Source organism: Indicator indicator, chromosome 3, assembly GCF_027791375.1.
Source record: "Indicator indicator isolate 239-I01 chromosome 3, UM_Iind_1.1, whole genome shotgun sequence".
Taxonomy (NCBI): Eukaryota; Metazoa; Chordata; class Aves; order Piciformes; family Indicatoridae; genus Indicator; species Indicator indicator.
In genome coordinates this window covers 38,927,796-38,947,719 of record NC_072012.1, presented here as the reverse complement: position 1 = coordinate 38,947,719, position 19,924 = coordinate 38,927,796, and the positions used below count along the sequence as shown (strand labels likewise).

The 19,924-nt window shown below is 36.8% G+C and overlaps 1 protein-coding gene across 1 annotated transcript in view; it reads left to right on the top strand.

Annotated features, from left to right (window-relative positions):
* ADAMTS20 (ADAM metallopeptidase with thrombospondin type 1 motif 20) overlaps positions 1-19,924 on the top strand; it is an 85,738-nt gene that overhangs the window by 27,024 nt on the left and 38,790 nt on the right. Inside the window, exons 6-15 of the mRNA XM_054400006.1 lie at positions 105-229; positions 1,119-1,159; positions 1,461-1,566; positions 3,652-3,798; positions 5,168-5,309; positions 6,510-6,614; positions 14,144-14,289; positions 15,639-15,820; positions 15,919-16,055; positions 17,165-17,282. Of these exons, the coding sequence (XP_054255981.1) occupies positions 105-229; positions 1,119-1,159; positions 1,461-1,566; positions 3,652-3,798; positions 5,168-5,309; positions 6,510-6,614; positions 14,144-14,289; positions 15,639-15,820; positions 15,919-16,055; positions 17,165-17,282 (1,249 nt within the window). The remainder of the gene's footprint in view (positions 1-104; positions 230-1,118; positions 1,160-1,460; positions 1,567-3,651; positions 3,799-5,167; positions 5,310-6,509; positions 6,615-14,143; positions 14,290-15,638; positions 15,821-15,918; positions 16,056-17,164; positions 17,283-19,924) is intronic.

The following is a 19,924-nucleotide window of genomic DNA, read 5'->3' as shown; positions in this document are numbered from 1 at the left end:
TTTTATAGATTAGGGGCACAAATGACAAAATAATAAATGCATATGCAAGAGTACTAAACCCTTTATTTATTCAGTATTTTTGGGTTTGGCCATTTCTTGCTTAGGAAGGACCAACTATCACGTTTAATGCAGCTACCACTCTTCGTAATTTTTGCTTATGGCAGCAAACGCAAAACACTTTGGATGATGCTCACCCTTCTCATCATGATACTGCGGTTCTTATCACTAGGTACAGTATCTGAAATAGTCATAATTACTCAGCTAGGTGAGACAAATGCTTCTGTTTCTTATGCACAGCATCAGTTTTCAGTCATTCCACTGATACTTCATAGAAAATCAAAGTGAATAAAGTCTACCTTGCACTTACCAATCCCATCATGAGGAATGAGCAATTACTCTCACAGTGCTATGTTGGTAGCTAACCATCTGATAAAGCTTTTGTAATAGGTGATAGGAATTACTTAGATCTGAAATTGCTACAAGCACATTGAATCTTTAGTTACTGTACATGTATGTGATAGGGGGTGGAGTGTTGTACATAATGGAATCACCTGAAGGATGCTGCGGTGGTCAGCTCCTGATAGCACAGGCATGATTAGAACTACCAAAACCTTACAAATAGAAAACATTTAAATATTAGTATATATTCTTTCTTTACACTAATAGCCTCAATGAAGGTTCTGATGTTCATTCACTGGAATATTTTCTCTCTTTTGCTATTCTTTTTCATTACTGCTCCCCGGAGTGTTCCAGCACTTCAAACTGTGTTTGATATTTGTCCTGAATTTTACATTGTTATTCTGTTCCACCACCTATAAGGTAGTTTCAAGTCTACTGCAATCTGCACATTTTTCAGCAGGATTTCATGCCTGATATGCCTTCTATATGGTAGAGAAATAACATAGTATTTGATTTCTTATTATTTGCAAGCTAGATTGAAAGCAATAATCTGGTAATTTAAAATACTTCTTTCACTGCAAAGTCTTTGAATGGACCTTAAAATAAAAAAAATGATAGTTAAAATTGCAGTAGTTGTAATTAATTATAGCAACAGTGAAATTCTTGAAAAATATTCTTTTATTTGCTGTAATAATTTAAAATAAATCTTTTCTTTCAAGGGAAGATATCTGCAGAGCTAGAGAGAAGTGTGATACTCTTGGTGAGTTACTCTTTTTTTAGTCAGTATGATTTTATAACTGAAAATCTGTGAGAATTTTGTTACGGGGAGAAAACTCAGTTAGGAATAAATGAGAAAATAGATGCAAAATTTAACTTACAGACAAAAAAAAATCTACTTAATGCTGTGCTGCCCTGGCACATACGTCAGTGCCAGGTAGTTTATTCATTTAGTGTAAATTTGCTTAATTTTCTACTTGAGTGCCATAAAATTTATTCATAGTCATTCGTTGTACATGAAAATGAATTCTGTTAAGCTTTGATGTAAGGATTCGATTTTGCAGGTTTAGCAGAGCTAGGTACAATGTGTGACCCACTACGCAGCTGTTCTATAAGTGAAGAAAATGGACTGAGTGCTGCTTTTACTATAGCACATGAGCTTGGACATGTGTAAGTACCTATTTCCTCACAGGTTTATTTCCTTTTGAATATGACCAGTTTCTAGTGATGGGCTCTACAGTCCTAAAAGGGCACATTCTGCTACATTCATTTAGAATAATAACGATTTCTGCACCTTGCAGTGAGCCAGCTCTGCCCAATTTTGTAACATGGTTGTTACCCTGAATTATGGGAAATACTGTCCATGCTGCTGTATTCCACTCCTTTGTCATATGAACTGGTTGGGACTCTGGGACAGATCGTAGTTCTGCAATATAGTCACAGTAATATTGTTGGTTGGAAGAGACCTTCAAGATCATCTAATCCAACCTTCAACCCAGCACTGTAAGGTCACCACTAAAACCATGTCTCTAAGCACCAGGTCCACACACTGTTTAAATACCTACATGGATGGTGACTACCACTATCCTGGGCAGACTGTTACAGTGCTTGATAACCCTTTCATTGAAGAAGGAGGAGAAGCTGTCCAGCCTCCTTTCAGGTAGTTGTGGAGAGCAATGAGTTCTCCCCTCAGCCTCTTTTTCTCCACACTGAGCAACCCCATTCCTCGTAGGACTTGTAGTCTAGGCCATTCACAAGCTGCATTGCCCATCTCTGAACATGCTTCAGCACTTCTATGTCCTTCCTGTAGTGAGGGGCCAAGAACTGAACACAATACTTGAGGTGTGGCCTCAAGTGCTGAGTACAGAGGGATGATCCCCTCCCTATTCCTGGTGGCCACAGTGTTTCTAATACATGCTAGGATGCCATTGGCCTTCTTGGCCAACTGGGCATACTACTGACTATTATTTAGTTGAGTATCAACCCTCAAGTCCCTTTCCAAATTGTAGCTTTCCAACCACACATCCCCAAGCCTGTAGCATTACATGGGGTTGTTGTGATCCAAGTGCAGGACGTGGCACTTGGTCTTGTTGAACCTCATGCAGTTAACCTTGGCCCGTCGATCAAACCTGTCTAGATCCTGCTGTAAAGCTTCCTCATTCTCTAGCAGATTGACACAGCCACCTACCTTAGTGTCATCTACAAACTTAGTGAGGGTGCACTCAATTCTCTCATCCAGATTGTTAATAAAGTTATTAAAGAGAACAGGCCCCAGTACTGAGTCTCAGGCAACACCACTTGTGACCAGAAGCCAGCCATATTTAGCTCCATTCACCACCACCAGTTTTTTATCCAGTGCAGAGTGCACTTATCTAAGCTTTATGCCTTGAGTTTCTGAAGGAAACAATGTCAAAGGCTTTGCTGAAGTCCAGCTAGACGAGGTCCATGGTCCTTCCTTCATCCACCAGTCCTGTTAACTCTCAACTGTATTTTAGCCCTGATAGAAATTTACATTTAAGGAAAGACAATTGTTACTATAATGCAGAAATATTCTTCCTTGTGTTTGATCCTTTCAGAATACAGTAGAGTAACACAGAGAGAAATACATTACACAGAAAAATAAGAGGAGATGACAGCATTTTATTTTATGAAGCATATCTCATCAGTGATGGCAGAAAGGTGCTTTACTCTAGCTCCATGAGGCATGCCACAGTGTAGGTAACGATGATGTTACAGAGCTCAGTAGCTAGATTGTTGATTTTCATGTGCCTGGGACTTCATTTTGTCATGATATTTAAACTGAGACATGAAATAAGATGATGTGTTAGTTGCATAAGTAGGATGTTGATGTGCTCTGTAGTTCATTTTTGTTGCTGAATAGTGAGAGATATGATGTGAATATTGGGGTGATATGTTACAAACAGTCCAGTGATGGCCTTTATGTTCAGTTGAGGTGTTGGGTTGTTCATTTCAGGTGATGTACTCCCAAAACCATAATTTTTTTCTGATGAGCTAAAGAATTACATAATTGTAAAATTCCTGTGCTCAGCATTATACAATTAGGAGTGTTTTAGATGAGAGAATATTGTGTTTTTAAGATCCCTATTGCCATAATGTCAGACAGCCATACTAAGTGAGCCCCATTAAATTTAAAGACATTTTCAAATTCAAAACTCAAGCATTTGCTGCTACAGCAAAAAGTTTCAACTGATTATTACTGAATTTGTTTTGGAGTTTGTCTGTTTTGCTTTTTAGATTTAATGTGCCTCATGATGACAGCTTTAAATGTAAAGAATCTGGAATTAAGCATCAATACCATGTGATGGCTCCAACTTTAAATTACCATACAAGTCCATGGACCTGGTCAAAATGCAGTCAGAAATATATCACTGAATTTCTTGAGTAAGTATTGATATAATATTATGGTTTTGTACTGTTTTTTCCCCAAATTCATGTCTTTCTGGGAAGTGTTTTAACTATTTTTCTTAAATACCATTTTTGTGTTGTTGTTGGGTTTCACCACGTATTTCTAGGGACTTGTCCTCAAAAACAAAAGTACTGTGTATTTAACTGTTTGGATTATTCATGACTTTTTGAAGTTACACTCAACATGTAAAGCTAAGAAAATCTTTTTTTTTTTTTTTTAATATAGAGTCACAGAATTGTTATGGTTGGAAAAGACCCTTAAGATCATTGAGGTCAGCTGTTAACTCTACCGAGTCTAATGTTAAACCATGTCCCTTAGCACCACATCTCTGCATCTTTTAAACACCTCCAGGGATGGGGATTCAATCACCTACCTGGGCAGCCTATTCCAGTATTTGAGAACCCTTTCATTGAAGAATTTTTTTTTTAATATCCGATTTAAACCTCCCCTGGTGCAACTAGAGGCCGTTTCTTGTCCTGTCACTGGCTACTAGGGAGAAGAGAACAACACCCACCTCACTACAACCTCTTTTTGGGTAGTTGCAGCAAGTGACAAGGTCTCCCCTCAGCCTCCTTTTCCTTTGACTTAAATAACCCCAGTTCCCTCAGACACTCCTTGTTAAGATCTGTTCTCCAGACTCTTCACCAGCTTTGTCCTTCTCTGGACCTACTCCAGCACTTCAGTGTCTTCCTTTGAGTGAGGGGCCAAATAACTGAACACAGGATTTGAGGCATGGCCTCACCTGTGCTGAGTACAGGGGGACAGTCACTTCCTTGCTCTTGCTAGTCACACTATTCCTGATACAGGATGTTTTTGACCTTGACTGCCTTGGCACACTGCTGGCTCATGTTCACCTGGCTGTTGAGCAACACCCCCAGGTCTTTCTGTGCTGGGCAGCTTTCAAGAAACTCTTCCCCAAGCCTGTAGTGTTGCATGGGGTTGTTGTGACTGAAGCTATGATTCTGCCATATGTAATGTCATTGGTTATGACAATATCTTTAGTATGGTTTTAGTAGGTCTAAGTAAGCACACTTTATATTTGTGGAAGTGATTGGTATTATTTAGCAGTACCATCTTTTTTCCTTGTAAGAATTTGAAAGTGAGAAACGACAGCCAGAAAGCAGAAAAACTTAAGCTTTGTTTGGTAGATATAATTGAACATACAATAAAGGCAAACCAAATGACCTGGTTTATTATTTTTTTAGTTGTAATTAAAGTCATTATATAGACAGGTAGGCAAGCAAATCCGCAATTCCACTGAGATATGCATGTGTAAGGGCTGTGTGACTAGGCTTCCAATGACCTAAGAGCAATATATTCACATTTCTCCTGTTTTTACAACAGTACTGGTTATGGTGAATGCCTCCTAGACAAACCTAGTGGAAGAATATATGATCTTTCCTCTCAGCTGCCTGGGTCGATATATGATGTCAACAAGCAGTGTGAACTTATGTTTGGTCTTGGGTCACAAGTATGTCCATATCTGGTGAGTGAACAACACAAAAATCATGCTCAGTTGATACCAAAAAAGTACTACCAGACAAGTTTAGAAATGAAATCTCAAGACCTTTTTTTTTTTGGAAGAATTTTGTCCTGAAATGCATCAAAGTTCAGGTTCTATTATGTTGAAGCGAGACAAGTTGAGTAGAGAGCGCTGCAGTGCTGTATGCTAGAAATACAGAGAATTGAAAAGTAGGATGCATTCAGTTGATTTGCATGTCTGTAAATGTGATCATAATTGCTTTAAAAGGTCTAAAGCTGCATAAATTAAGGCTTCCTGCAGCTACTGAAAGGAAATTGTTTCAACATTTTCTACAAAGGGTTTCATATTACAGCTCCTATCTTATATTGACAGGACTTTCTCATCTGCTGCTTTAAGTGCCTTTTCAAAACTTACAGTTTGATATATTAATTCAAATATCTATTTTAAATGTTTGATCCAAAATGTAGATTCTCTTCATTTGGACAAAGAGTCAAAAAATATTTTCATGCCTGTTGGAGTGCGTATTTTGTATACTTGATGAAAATTGTATGGGATGTGCTAAGAAAACTTTAATTAATATTGAAACTTGAGTTGTATTTTGAAATTTGTGGCCAGTGCACCATAAAATAAATAAAGATACAACATTATGACTTCATTTATTACTATCATAATATGTAAAGTTAGATTTTGGACCAACTTGTCAAATGCCTCTGTTATTTCATGGCTTACTGAAGCTATTTAAAGGAGGGGATTTAAGATCCGATTCAGACTGAAAGTGGAGGGTTTGGTAAGGTAAAATGTGGTTTAGAAGGAGTCAGAGTCTTTTAACAATTTGGAAAGGAGACTTTCCTCTTGATTTTCTAGCCAATGTATTTTTAAGACAAATTCCAGTTACTGTCTTTTTTCCCCACAGACTGTCTGCACAGAGTCAACTGTAATGTCCCAAATTGATTTTAATTATATTTTCTTCTCATTTAGAAAATGAAGTTACCTATTACTTCTAATGGGATTGGTTTCAAATATAGCACATTCCTGCCTGGTCTTAAGCAAAATCCAGTTTGGTTTTGTGGGGTTTTGTCTGCAAGATGGAAGTACTAATAGCAAACACTAAGGCCACACAGTATGAGAAAACAATATAAACATCCCAGCTCTTGTCTAAAATGATTCTACAGCTACAATAAAAGTTGTCTTGTTTCTTTTTAGAAACAATGCAAACGCTTATGGTGCACAAGCACAGAGGGTGTTCACAAAGGTTGCCGTACTCAGCACATGCCTTTGGCTGACGGAACGATTTGTGGTGTGGGAATGGTAAGCCTTCCTTTGTTTCTCAGTACTTGCATAGGGCAGAATTGTTGACGCAGGTAAGATCAGTGCTTACCGTGCACATAGCACACAGATTGTGTGAACGGTATCTACCTTAAGTTACCTGCAGTTTCTTAGTCCTGTAATGTTGTGGCACAAATACAGGTTGTCTGTTCAGAATAATTGTGCAAATGTACATATGCCACATGAGTTAAAAATAGATGGAAGACCTCAGAGGAATGTTGACTACTTTCCTTCTGTTTTACAAGTCTGTATCATTCATAAAAAGTTGGTTAGGTTTTTTTTTCCCCTCATCAATAGTACTCCAAAGTTGAATTTCCTGGAAACAAAACAAGCCAAAGGTGTGTTTCCTCCAGTTTTCATTAAGGCTGTTTCACTGACCCAGAATGGATTAAGTATGAGTGACTTAGATATAAGAGTACACTTTTTTGAAAGAAGGAGTTTTGGATTATGTAATAAAGTATATATTTATATTTTTTAGATTTAATATTTCTGGTGGTGATATCTTCAAACACTGATGTAACTTATTTACAAAGTATATGTACAGGTTCTAAGGGGCCTCTTCTCTTGTGCCCAGTTCACGGTTTGGAGCTTTTCCTTGGCTCGGTGAGGGCTAAGGGGCCTCTCTTGTGTGCTCCGTCTCTGGGCTGTAGCCCTTCTGTGGCTCTTCGGGATTCAGTTGTCTTGGGACTTTTCCCCTTTCTGCCTCCGGCACAGGGCTCTGGGAGTGTTGATTGCCTTGGTCCAGGTGCAAGGCCCAGGAGTGGTTTGCCTTTTAGAACAGACTTTTCAGCTGGACTTCCAGCAGCGTTTGGCTCTTGTTGCTTTCTGGGTGAGAACAAGACAAATTGCCTACCATCTCAGCTGGTTTAAATACTGTCCAAAGACAACTAATGCCCTTTGGTAGCAGAGAAACCTGATAGCTGAACCTATAGAATGGGGCATATCCAAATATGGCCAGGGGCACACACAGTTCACAGGTGTGTTGCAAGGTTAATTACATGTACCACACATTTACCTGGACCATCTGGACCCCAGGAAGTGTCGAGGTTTGCACATCAGTTGGATGTGCAAATGATCTTGGAGGTCTCTTCCAACCTGGTTGGTTCACAGGTGCTTAACCCATTGTCTGGGTTAGGGCATGTTTTGGGGCTCATCCCTTCAGGACAGATTAGAATCCTGGTTTCAGTAGATAATTGTACATTGTTTCAGACAATGAAAGCATTTTATCACTGCCTCTTCACATACTCTATTAAGTGCCTTATCCACAAATACTTTGCATTCATATGCTGATTTGCCTATTGCAACATAATTCAGGATACTTGGATCTGTTCAGTGCTGAAAACTGGGAACTCTCTCCATACTTATACTCTAATGCATAGGATTGCCTGGCTGGATTAGGTATGGATTGAATGTTTTGATGCATAAAAAAAGATGCATATAGGAAGTGGATTTCTTATACCCTGCTCATAGGTTTATTTGCTAAAGAGTATTGAAGTGATGGGAGTGATCTGGCAGGTTGTTACGGAATACAGATCTTGATCTGTATCCTCAAATGATATACAGAATTCCTTGGGCTGTCCATAAGGGTCACGAGTAGTAGATATAGTAGTAGCAGATATAGTCAAGGCACTTGCAGAACCTTGACAGAAACAGGTAGTGGTGAAAGGTAATTGAATCCAGAGTTATCAGTGAAGATTTGAAGGTTTTAGTTTTGGACTTTTATGTAGTTTGGGAAGTGAACAGAATCTAGGTGCTTGAGTTCTTTGCTGATACTAGTCTTACTAGGCTTCTCTGTATCTCATTTCATCAGCAGCAAAGTATTTTCTTACCTGTCAGGAGATTGTGAGAATAAGTATCGCAGAGATTTTTTTTTTTAACATGCTCATACATGGCAATGATAATCTTAAGTCTGGTTGGCTTATTATGTTGATTTGATTTCAATAGTAGTGTGTGTTGGCAGCATCAAGACTGTGGAAGTAATGTTAACATTTAATCTCTTGATAGTTCTGTATATTCAAGGATGTGTAGTAGATCGCTACACTTCACTCAATTATTACTAAATTTCCTCCCAATAACTTCCAGTGTTTACAGTTGTTTTTTTCTTTTATTTCAGAAGACAGTAGTAGTGAGGAATTGGAAAATGCTGTCTTAATGGATAGCAGTTTAGTGGGTAAACTGTGCAAATGGTTTCTTTCTGGTTTACAAGATTAGGAAAAGTGATTTGAAGGTTGTACTGGAGGGTTTGCCTTATGAAATACTATATATGCAATTGATGTGGCAATGTTTAACCCATTTTTGATTCATCAATCAGAGAGGAACTTCATCTTTTACGTGAACTTCAAGTGTAAACTTTAGTGCAGTTGACTTTAATTTGCCAACATTAGAGAACTTCTTTTATATAAGAGTACAAAAATCTGTTTTGTACAATTACTGCAGTGAAGCCAGTTTGCTCTAGGAAGTGAAGAGCTAATTACAGTCATTACCTTTGAAAGATGTAAGAAAGAACAGCAATTAATCTGACAGATTGTCATCTGTTCCTGTTCCTGTCTAAGGGACAGCTCCTTTCAAGTTCAGTTAGCAAGTTTCTAAGGATGTTAATGGAAATAAGACATGGCAACTAGTAACTGCAATTAATATTTGCTGGCAAGCAAATTAAACTTAAATTTGGCATTTGCAGCATAATTGCTGTAATGGATTCACAAAAGAGCCATTTCTGATTTTAGTATCAACTTTTTAAAGCTTAGATTTAACACATTGAACATATATTTTCTCATTAATCTTTAGTTTTTCTTCAGGTTGTGTGCCTAATTAGGGGATCTTGCTCTATGGACTGCTCCAACAGTCTTTGTATGTTTCCTTTGGATGGTTTTAACAGAGTTCGGTGATTGGGGGATATGTTAACCATCTGGGAAGCAGCAGAAGATCTTTGAACAGTAAGAACAGTAAAGTGTATTTAAGGACTCAAGATTTTTTTTCTATATAACTGGATTTTTTGTGAAATATTTTTCTGATTAAATGTGATTTCAGAAAAAGTAAAAGTTCATGTGGGAATATTTCAAGGGAAAAATGAAGTATGCAATGATTTTGTGATGAAAATTGAAAATATTGAAAAAAAAACACTGTAGAAAATGTCACCTGAGTAGTAGATGTAGACTTGTCTGAGAATTCATGCTACAGAGATGGAGACCTGAGATGTCATAGTTCTAAGTTCAGTTAGACATTTCTCTGAACTGCATTTCTTCTTGTGTTGTATCCTCATTTTACTAACAGCTCTATTTGGGCTGTTACATGCTATAGGCTGCACTTGGTTCTTTAAGCAATGTTCGTTCTTCTCTATGTGTATTAAATGAAGAAAATGGAGCACAGGCATAGGTCTAAAGTGCATCCAGATTTTCTCCTTAGACCTACTTTGAGCAGACAAGGCAGAGAGAGAGTTCTGTAGGAGTACATTTATTCAAGGGAGCGAGTGGGAACACTTCATATAGGTATGGTCAGAAACATCAGCTCTGAGATTTGTGGACTTTAGTATTCATCTGAGTGGATGTTCTTCACTCCCTGCCCATGAGGTTAGGTACTGAATCTGTGTAACTTCCAAGATTCATCCTCCTTTCCCAGCTAAGTGTGATTTGAATCTACTTTGGGACAGTTTTTGCTTATACCTCAGCCACAGGCCAGATGCTTTATAGTGAACTGGTCTCACGCTGCAGGGCTGTGTTTAGTGATCTTCTGTTATGTGGTGTCAGCTGTGCCCATTTCCCTTTCCCACATTCAGGCCACTACAGTCTTCTCTTGCTTGTGCTATGCACTGGCTCATAGTCACTCCCAGGGCACTTTCTGGATACTGGGAGTGAAGAAACTATATTTTATGAGGCAAAAAAAAAATTAATAAAATTGGATATTTGGAAGGCCGAATGCAGACCATCATGCCCACTTCTGCAATTGCAGACCATCATGTCCACTTCTGCTTTGTCCTTTTCATTTTTCCTCATACTTGTCTTCTGCCTTCAATCATCTTTCCTTTTAGAAGCACTAGCTGCTACCAGTAGTATCTGTGGAAACATGTTGATGTCTGGAAATAGATGAATAGTTTCTCCTGGTCTGCCTTTTCTGGGAGGCAAAATGAGGCTCCAGTGCATGAAACTATAACCTCATACACTGTGCATCAGTTAAAAAACCATCTGTATCTCTGGGAATAATCTGGAAAATACAGGCAACAAGAATTAATTTGAGTCCTTTTCCTGCTGTGAGTTATACCAGGCTTTTTATCAAGTACTCTGTTTCAGAAGATTTTTAGTCCTGTTCTGTGTACATTAATGACTCTCCTTGATTCAGTTGAAATAGAGCATAGCCTGGTAATTAATGCTTTAATAATTTCTTTCCAAATTGCTTTCCTGGAAATTTAGCAAGTCAATAAGCTATGAGATAAGTTGGAAACATTAGAAATCAGTTTATCAAATCATAGTTTAACCCACAGGCAAAAGTCAAACTACTTACTATGAGCAGGTCATTAATAAATAGAAATCTGGGTACCTGTATGTTCATTGATCCCAAATGTGAAACATTTATCCTCCCTCTTATCTCTGAAGACATAATAATTACATGTGGATTTGGGTCAGAATTTCTGCCTTTTTTGACAGCTGCTGACCTTGGCTAGAGCGGTTGCCACTTGCTGCAATCAGTATGTTTGGAATTACAAGTGATGCCCACTTTACATGATGCATGCATTATATTTGTCATAACAAATGCAGGAAAAAATGTTAGCAATTATATTTAAATTTACGAAAGTTCTGTATGTCATAGTATTCTCAGCGAAACAATTCAAGCAAGCACAGAAGAACATCTGGCATATGTCTAGGGCTGGAGTTTTCTACTATGACTTCATCATGTTGCTTCTGTAGGAATGTAGCAGAGTAATAGCTAAGACAAGCTTTTTTTGAATAAGCTATTAAAATCCCAGATGTGAACATGTGCTTTGCATTTTTATGGATCAAAATAATGCTGTTGTGGGTATAAAATTTCATTCTGCAGCTTTGTCTTCTCCTGAAATCTCCATTCAAGTTACTGTAAATGTTTTTGTGGGCGATAGAACCACCTGAAATCTAGGTCATGGTCTCATTATGAATGTGGTATACATCTTGTGAAGGGGGACTTAGAATGTTCAGCCTATGGTAGTAAAATATTTCCTAAGATGCTGCTGACAGTTACTCTTAATGTTTCCTCTTGCTTACCTTATTGCTGCATTATCTAAAAGTCTCTCTTTCATCACTAGGTATTAGATGCTGGGTACTAGGAGGCTTGTGCACAAAAGTGCTCAAAGGGTGTCTTGGAAAAGATAATAAAAATTAACAGAATCACCACGGTGATAAATCAGATACAGATAGGCAGTGAAATAATGGTGTGTTTTTGGTGTTAAAGTTTGGTCTTAGCATCAAGTGATGATCTGGACAACTTGCTGGATCATTTAAGCGGTCATATGACACAGTAGGCCTAGTTTTTGTCCTCTGCTTGTTTTGGCTTGTAAATTCTTTGGTCATATTCTCAGAGGAATGCATTCAAGGCTAAAAAGAATATGGCATATGTGCAAGAGTTGATGTGACAGAGTTATACAGGCAGTGCTTCTAGGAATTATTTCATGCAGTGTTAAAACCACTGGACAACATTTGAGTTTTGTGCTGTTTAGGAGTACTGAGAAAGAATACATGCATCATATCCATGTGTTCAGCAAAATTTGTTAATTGATGGCTCCCAAAATAAATTTGTAGCATCGTAGTAACTCTTGAGAAATTCTATGTAACATTTAAATTAGTTTTAAGAAGAGAGGAAATCCTTGCATTATTTTATCTTCTGCATTTCAGAGGTTCTTAAATTGTTTCATGTGCCAGAGACTTTAGCTACCAAAACTCTTCTAGACTTCAAGGTAATTTGAAGCTGTTTTGTATTGCAGAGAGCTGAAATAAGAAATAAGCAGTTGAGTTGGTATAATCTATTCTCATGATTCTAGTGGTTCATTTTTGTATGCATGGCAGAAAACGATCCTCTCAATACAGCTAGGAGAATCTCTCCTGACAACAAACCTAATGATCAGTCTAATCCTGAGTCTGCAAACAGTCATCTAAAATGAAGAATTGTCTCTATTGTGTATGATCACTGACCCCATGTAGTCCATCCTGCCCAGTGTCTTGTCTCCAGATGTGGGCAGACTTTGATGCTCTCAGAGGCTGTTTGAAGTCAAGGACAAAGTTGAGGACACGTTATTCACATAGTAATCAGCAGGACACATAGTGCTGACATTGTAGTACCTTGTAAATATTCCATTTTAGTATGCAGGCTGTTCACAGAATCATAGTATTGTGATCAAATACGCTGCTTGGGATTTTCTAAAGCATGGAAGTGAATTAGAATTCCACCTGACATAAGTTATCAATAGGATTAGTTCTGGAAAGTCCTGCATGTTGTTTGGAAAAAGTCACACATGCATCAACCATAAGATTCTCATTTAGGCTTTAGTCATATACTTCTTCAGTAACCACTGAAGTGGATAAATATTTGCAGACTCAGGAACTTAGTAAATATGTAGAAGCAAGAGAGTAACCACTTGATTATTATGGAAAAAAAAGCAGCTAGTAAATAAAACTTTCTATAAATAATAACAGTTTACAGATGCAAGGTGATTGAGCTCTCATAACTGATTTGACTACAAAATAAAATCTTGCAATCATTGTCTTAGTGATCTAAATCTCAGCAGATTTTATGTGAATTTTTACTTGGAAATAGGTAATTCTTCATCAGGGGTAAAATATGAAGTAATACAATGGATATTGCAGTGTAGTACCTTTCTTTACTAATAATTATTTCTTTATTAATTCAGATCTAGTGGTAATAGTAAATTTGTTAAATTAGTAGTAAATATAAAATAATTGTAAATTATAAAGAAATAAAAACATGAAATCTTTTACACATGCTATAGGTGTGAAAGTCTTGAGTTTAAGCAAAAAATCCATGCCGTTATCTTGCTTTATCATAAACAAGGTCTTAAATACTTGTCTGCTTTTCTGAAACAATACCAGTAGCTATTTGGCTTTAAGGATCCTCAAAACATCCTGATATTCTTGGCTGTTTGTTATCATACCTTTTTCATTTTTCCTATTAGCTTGGATTCCCCAATTAAACTGGAAAAGGGATGTCTGTAAATCTAGTTTTGAAGTTTGTGTATAAAAACATACCAGGAAATCAGGATAAGGATTTTCACATTCTTACATAGGCATCTAAATAAAATGACAAGACCTGAAGATACGTTCAGCATCCAGTAGCTTTCATAGAGATCAAAGAACTCCAGACAATATTTTTGAAAATATGACTACTGGGTAAGATATCTTAAAGGAATTTAAACAGTTTAGAAAATGTCCAGACTCACATTAAAAGCAGTGAGCTCTTTTGTTCTTTCTGTGCCTAAAACATGCAGTAACCTTTTACTTGAATTTCACATTTTATTTTGTCTGTCACCTGTGCAGCACTGCCGCCATGGAATTTGTGTGAGCAGAGAAATGGAGATGCGTCCTGTAGATGGAGAATGGGGATCATGGGGACCTTATAGCTCGTGTTCAAGAACTTGTGGAGGTGGAATCAAGAGTACCACCAGGCTGTGCAATAGACCGGAGTATGTTTTCTGTTGAGTTTTAAATTAGTGTGTAATGAAAATACTATGACGTAATGGATTGGTTCAAAGCAAAAATGAAGATCCTGTGGGTTGTGCAAGTTAGTCTGAAGCACCAATTAAAAAAATGATTGTTCAGACACCTTTGAAAAGAGAGATAAGTTTACAGACTCTAATACACAAAGAACTTAGAGATTACTCTCTTCTTGCTCAACTGTGTAGCTCGTATCCATAGGTATTTCTAGAGACTTACTTTGGCAAGGTCTTTTTTTAGCTTTACTGTAATTGCTGATGATTTGTTTATACATTGAAATGCCTTCTTTGGAATGAAAAGTGCAGAAAGAAATAGATATATTGTCTGGTAATCTTTTTAGTGAAACACTTGATTTAAGGCATTTTCATGATAGAACTTTTCATAAGCACTGGGAACGCCCGCAAGGAACACTGTGTTACAGCAGAGTAATTTACAACTTAACCTTTAATTATTGGCTGAATAATTCAATATGGGTCTCTGTAATAAAAGTCAATGAGAACTCTACCTACCTCAGAAGCAGAGCCATAGCTGCAGCCTTGGTAGTTTCAGGGTTTTATAGAAAGTAATTTTATCTTGAGATCAGTGGGATAAATAAACCTCAATCAAACAATCCCATGTTACTTTATTTTCTCTGACAAGAGGCAGTAGACTAGATTTCCATTAGATTTTTCTCTTTCAGTTTGCAGTAACTGATAGTATCAATATGCCACTGATTTATTATCTTTTTTTTTCCTCCCCAAGAACCCAAGAATACTGAATTATTGTGGACCAGGATTTATTAGTTAGGAAATGTATTTTAGACCTTACAGTAAATGGAGTGTTTTCCAAAACTTTTCCTTTTTAGTTTTTTTCATCTCCAAACCAAAACTGATGCTAGGATTGCAGAATAAAGTGCTAGATCCTAAGTCTGTCTTTTGTCTTTGCCACTCTGTAAAATAATAATTTCTGATTGCTGAAGGAGGTGATGCTTCTGAAAAATAGGACAGTAATCTCAGTTGAATTTCTAAAAGTATTACATTTAATACTGCTTTCCTCCCCCCACAAAATAATTATGACTGTAAGAAAAACAAAAATGTAATAGACATTAGTAAAGATGGGTAGCTTAATCACTACCTACCTCAGCAGTAGTATTTTACATGGACTTGTTATTTACTTCACTTGGGTAGAAATACATGCACAATAGCATAGAAGATAAGACTGTGTTTGTGAAAGTAACAGATGGCAGATTTTTCTCCTTTAAATCAGTGGCTCAATCAACCTTTTGTGGAAAATGGTAATTTTAGAAACTGAGAGTATTTTGTGTTTATCTATTTATCAGACCAAGAAATGGAGGAAAGTACTGCGTCGGCCGCAGGATGAAATTTCGATCATGTAACACTGATTCATGTCCAAAAGGCAAAAAAGACTTCAGGGAGCAGCAGTGCTCTGAATTTGATGGCAAGCACTTTAATATTAATGGTCTTACGTCTGGTGTTCGCTGGCTTCCAAAATACAGTGGTAGTAAGTAATTATATTTTTTTTTTCAATTTATGAAATAAAAATGTTACTTTAATTAAAGTTTTAAAACAGACAAGAAACCTGTTGGATTTTCTTTCCAGTTTCTATGAAAGATCGCTGTAAACTTTTTTGCCGAGTTTCTGGAACAACTTCCTACTATCAGCTGAAGGACAGAGTTGCTGATGGTACTCCCTGTGGACCAGAAACCAATGACCTTTGTGTTCAAGGCTTATGCAGGGTATTTAAATCTAAACTTATTAATTATTAAAATCAATTTAAGCAGATGGTAAACATTAAATATTAATCCAAGTAACCATTACTGAAAATACATAAAGCAAGATGTTTTAAATTTACTTACATTAATTTTAATCCCTACTAAATTAAAGATCTGGAAATGGAGGCAATTAATTGAAGAACATACAGTTGAATGAGACCCACAGTCTTTGCTTATTAAGATATGTGAGAGAGTTAATATTGTCCAAATGAGCAGAAGTAAACTGATGCAAAATGGATATAAACAGAGGAAAGAAGCATGCTGTGTGTTTATTGCCATCATATTTCTGCTATAGGTAATGTATGTATTATTTCATTTCAAGACTAGGGGGAATTGATCTTGAAAGGGATCAATTCAGCATTCTGTGCTTAATAACAATTATGGAGGTGCCACAAGATTTTGCTGGGAGAAGCATAGTGCTGTTACTACAACTCAAGACTTTTTTCTGTCAAGCCCAGGTTGCTTTACTAATTGCAGGAAAACTGAGTGAATTCAAGATGAGGAGGAAATGTAGCTTTTTTTATAACGTTGAATCAAGAGAAAGGAGGAAATGCCAGAGAATTGTCCTATTTATCATAAATCTTTTCAAAAAGAGAGTTTAAGTAAAGATATATAAACAAAAATTGTGCTTTTGCTAGTTTCACCAGCATAGTCTGTGTGTATTCTTGTTTCTTTGCAGTAATGAGAGACTTTAAAAGAATTGATGACCATGCATGCATACATACTGCTTTTAGGATTCCAAGATTTTTTTAATGTAAATAACTTAAAATTTATCCACCATGCTGATTTTTTTTAAATACAAAATTTTCACATACTGTCATGTATTCTTAAGCAGTTCTTGATATATGAAGTGTATTTAGATTGTACATTCATAGTACAACAGTGCTGTTATGTTTTGCCCTTACATCACAGCACTCAAACCCATAGAAAGCTTTTCATGAATTGCCAAGGAGTACCAGATAAATACAGTAAATAAGAATATTTTTTGGGAGTGGGAAGATTACATTGTTTGTTCTCATTGTTTTCCATTGAGCTGATTGGCACAGGGCTATTGTTTTGTTTTGTTTTTGTAGCAAGCAGGCTGTGACCATGTTTTGAATTCCAAGGCAAGGAGAGACAAATGTGGAATCTGTGGTGGTGATAACTCTTCATGTAAGACTCTTGCAGGTACTTTCAACAGTGCTCATTATGGTATGTTTGTTTGGGTTTGGTTTTTTTGGTTTTGTTTTTTTTTTTTTAATCTTAATGCACATTTCAGTGTGGCTTAGAAATTGTTTTGCATTTGTGGGAGTGGGATTTCAGTGTATGTTCTTTAGGGCCTTTGTCAAGAAAAAAATATCATTAATTTTCAGTCACGTGCCCTATCAAGGATGCAGAGGCAAACACTTGTGACAGATTAATCCATTCAAGGGGGAAAAAAAATACTAGTCTACTCTAAGGTCAAAACAAAAGACAGAAGTATAAGATACGATGAAGATAAAAGTGACCATTACAGGAAAATGCCATTTACACAAATATGGTTGAGACTGTCACTCTCTGCTTTATATTATCACAGACTTATTTGCTGCTTCTATCTGAAGTTGGAGGGGTGAAACAAACAAAACCCACCATAGTTTGGGAGGAGGAATACCTTTATTATTTTAGTTTTATACTTAATTCAATGCTGGAAATTATGTTTGAATTATGAACATATGAGAGATGACATTTATACTACTGGACATTATGCTAAACATTTGGGATTATGAGCTCCAGTAGGAATGCAGCAATGCAAACAAGAGGTTATAGCTAGCTGATCACTAAAACGTCAGTGTCTGTGGAAGGCCTATGACATCCCTAGGCTAATGACTGGAAACTCCATCTGAGGAAATGTTCTTTTCCAAAAAAAGTTCTGATACAGGATCACAAGATAAGTGTGACAGTGTCTGTACACTTAATCTTTTCCTTTTACCTTCTCCTGGTCACCTTCCATACTGACATGAGTCATTTCGATAAGGCAGAATTTGGAATTAGACAATAGAAGCCTGTGGTACACATTCCTATTCATATGCTTGCAATATTGTCATTTAAGTGAAACAATCATCAGAAATTCATTACGATGAAATACTAATTTGCTTAGCTCTCAGTCTTGGAAATGGTATTCTAATTATGTACACATAATTATTATGCTGGGTACTATGTTTGCATCTGAGGATTACCTGGGAAAAGGCTGTTCGCAATGTTCTAATTCTCCTGTGTATCGTTGACAACATGCTATGCAGTTTTGTATATAGTTTCCTTCCATATTTTCAATTCTGTCGTTTTATTGCCACAAGCTTTTCAGTGTGTGAAAGGAGGGTTGGAGCGTGTTTCAGTTTTCTTCCCGGTATGTTGGAAGATTGACCAAACGCTGTGTATTTATCTGAAGTGTGCAGCATGGCATTTGCAATTGCAGTGCTGCCCCCAGCTGGTAAATGTGCTGGACATGTGATCAGGCTAAATGTTCATTTAAATGCATGGCATAGTTTTTAATAGATTAAAAGCACTGGGAAGTTAATGAATTATGAAATTGAATAGGATATTGCCATTTAAATTTATACCCACAGAGGCAGGTCAACTAACTAAATCATAGCAGTTACAGTTGAAGGAGGAACTTTAGCCTAGTGCCTGACTGCACAGACTGAAAGTAAAATTATTACCATTGGTTACCAAAGAAAAATAATGATAAGGTCTATATAATTCATTGGCTTGCTAATGGGGATATAAAGTAGTGGCATAAACAGTTCTTCTGTCGCTTCTGCTTGCAACTTCTCTCTCTCTTTCTCTCTCTCTTTCTCTCTCTCTCTTCTGTGGCCTTGCTGGGGTATCTTTGTTTTGGCTACTATGTAAGGTAATGGTAAGAAGGGAGGGAGTTGGAGGAGGAGGTAAACAGGTCCCCTGGAGTCATCAGGGGGGGGCTGAGGAGTTTCTGTGTTGTTTATAAATTGTAAATATATATAATACATATATTATATATTTTGTACATATTCATTCCATTTCATATTTGTAGATTTTATTTGGCTTGTAAATATAGCTTCATTTGCTTCTATCCCAAACTGAGCTAGTCTGGCAATTTTTATTTTGGGGATAGTTTTCTCCAAATAAGTTGAGGGGTAATTTCAACCCACCACAACAGCAAAACTCTTAAACCCAGAAAAATAAGTGGAAAATTCAACAAAAATGATATAATGCTTCAGATTGCATGTTTGCATTTATTATTTGTTTCTGATGTTTGTCATATTCAGATTATCTTAGAATTATGTTTTGGATTTGTGATACAGCATCTGTGAGAAACAGGTTGTTGGTTGGGTTTTTTTAACCTATACTTAATGTGCAGAGTGACAGTTCTAAAAAAATAGGCCTTGATGCACCTTATGTTGTTACTTTGTGACAAGGCTACCGTAATAGTAGTTGGAGATACTGAAGCAAACAATGACTTATTTGTGAAGAATTTGTATTTTGAAGGGAGAACACTAGGATAACATTATGAGTAGCACCTTATAATGGATCAAGTGTGCCTAGTTTCTGATGTATGAATGTGTATGGCCTGCAACACTGCAATATTTGAGTATTAAGGACTTGTTCTTTGGAGCGTTGTCATGCAAATCTCTTATGAGTTACTGAAAAGCTAACCCACTTGTATGAACAGAAAGTGAAGAATATTTCATGTCAAGTGACTTCTTCAGACTTGTCTAAGATTTTTGTGGTTAAATTGTGAGGAGCCACAATGTTTTCTGAGTCCCACCTGATACTTTTGACTGTTTTCTGGAGTAGTGCTACTCTCTAGAGATTTTTCTGAGTAGGTTGACCTCATGTTA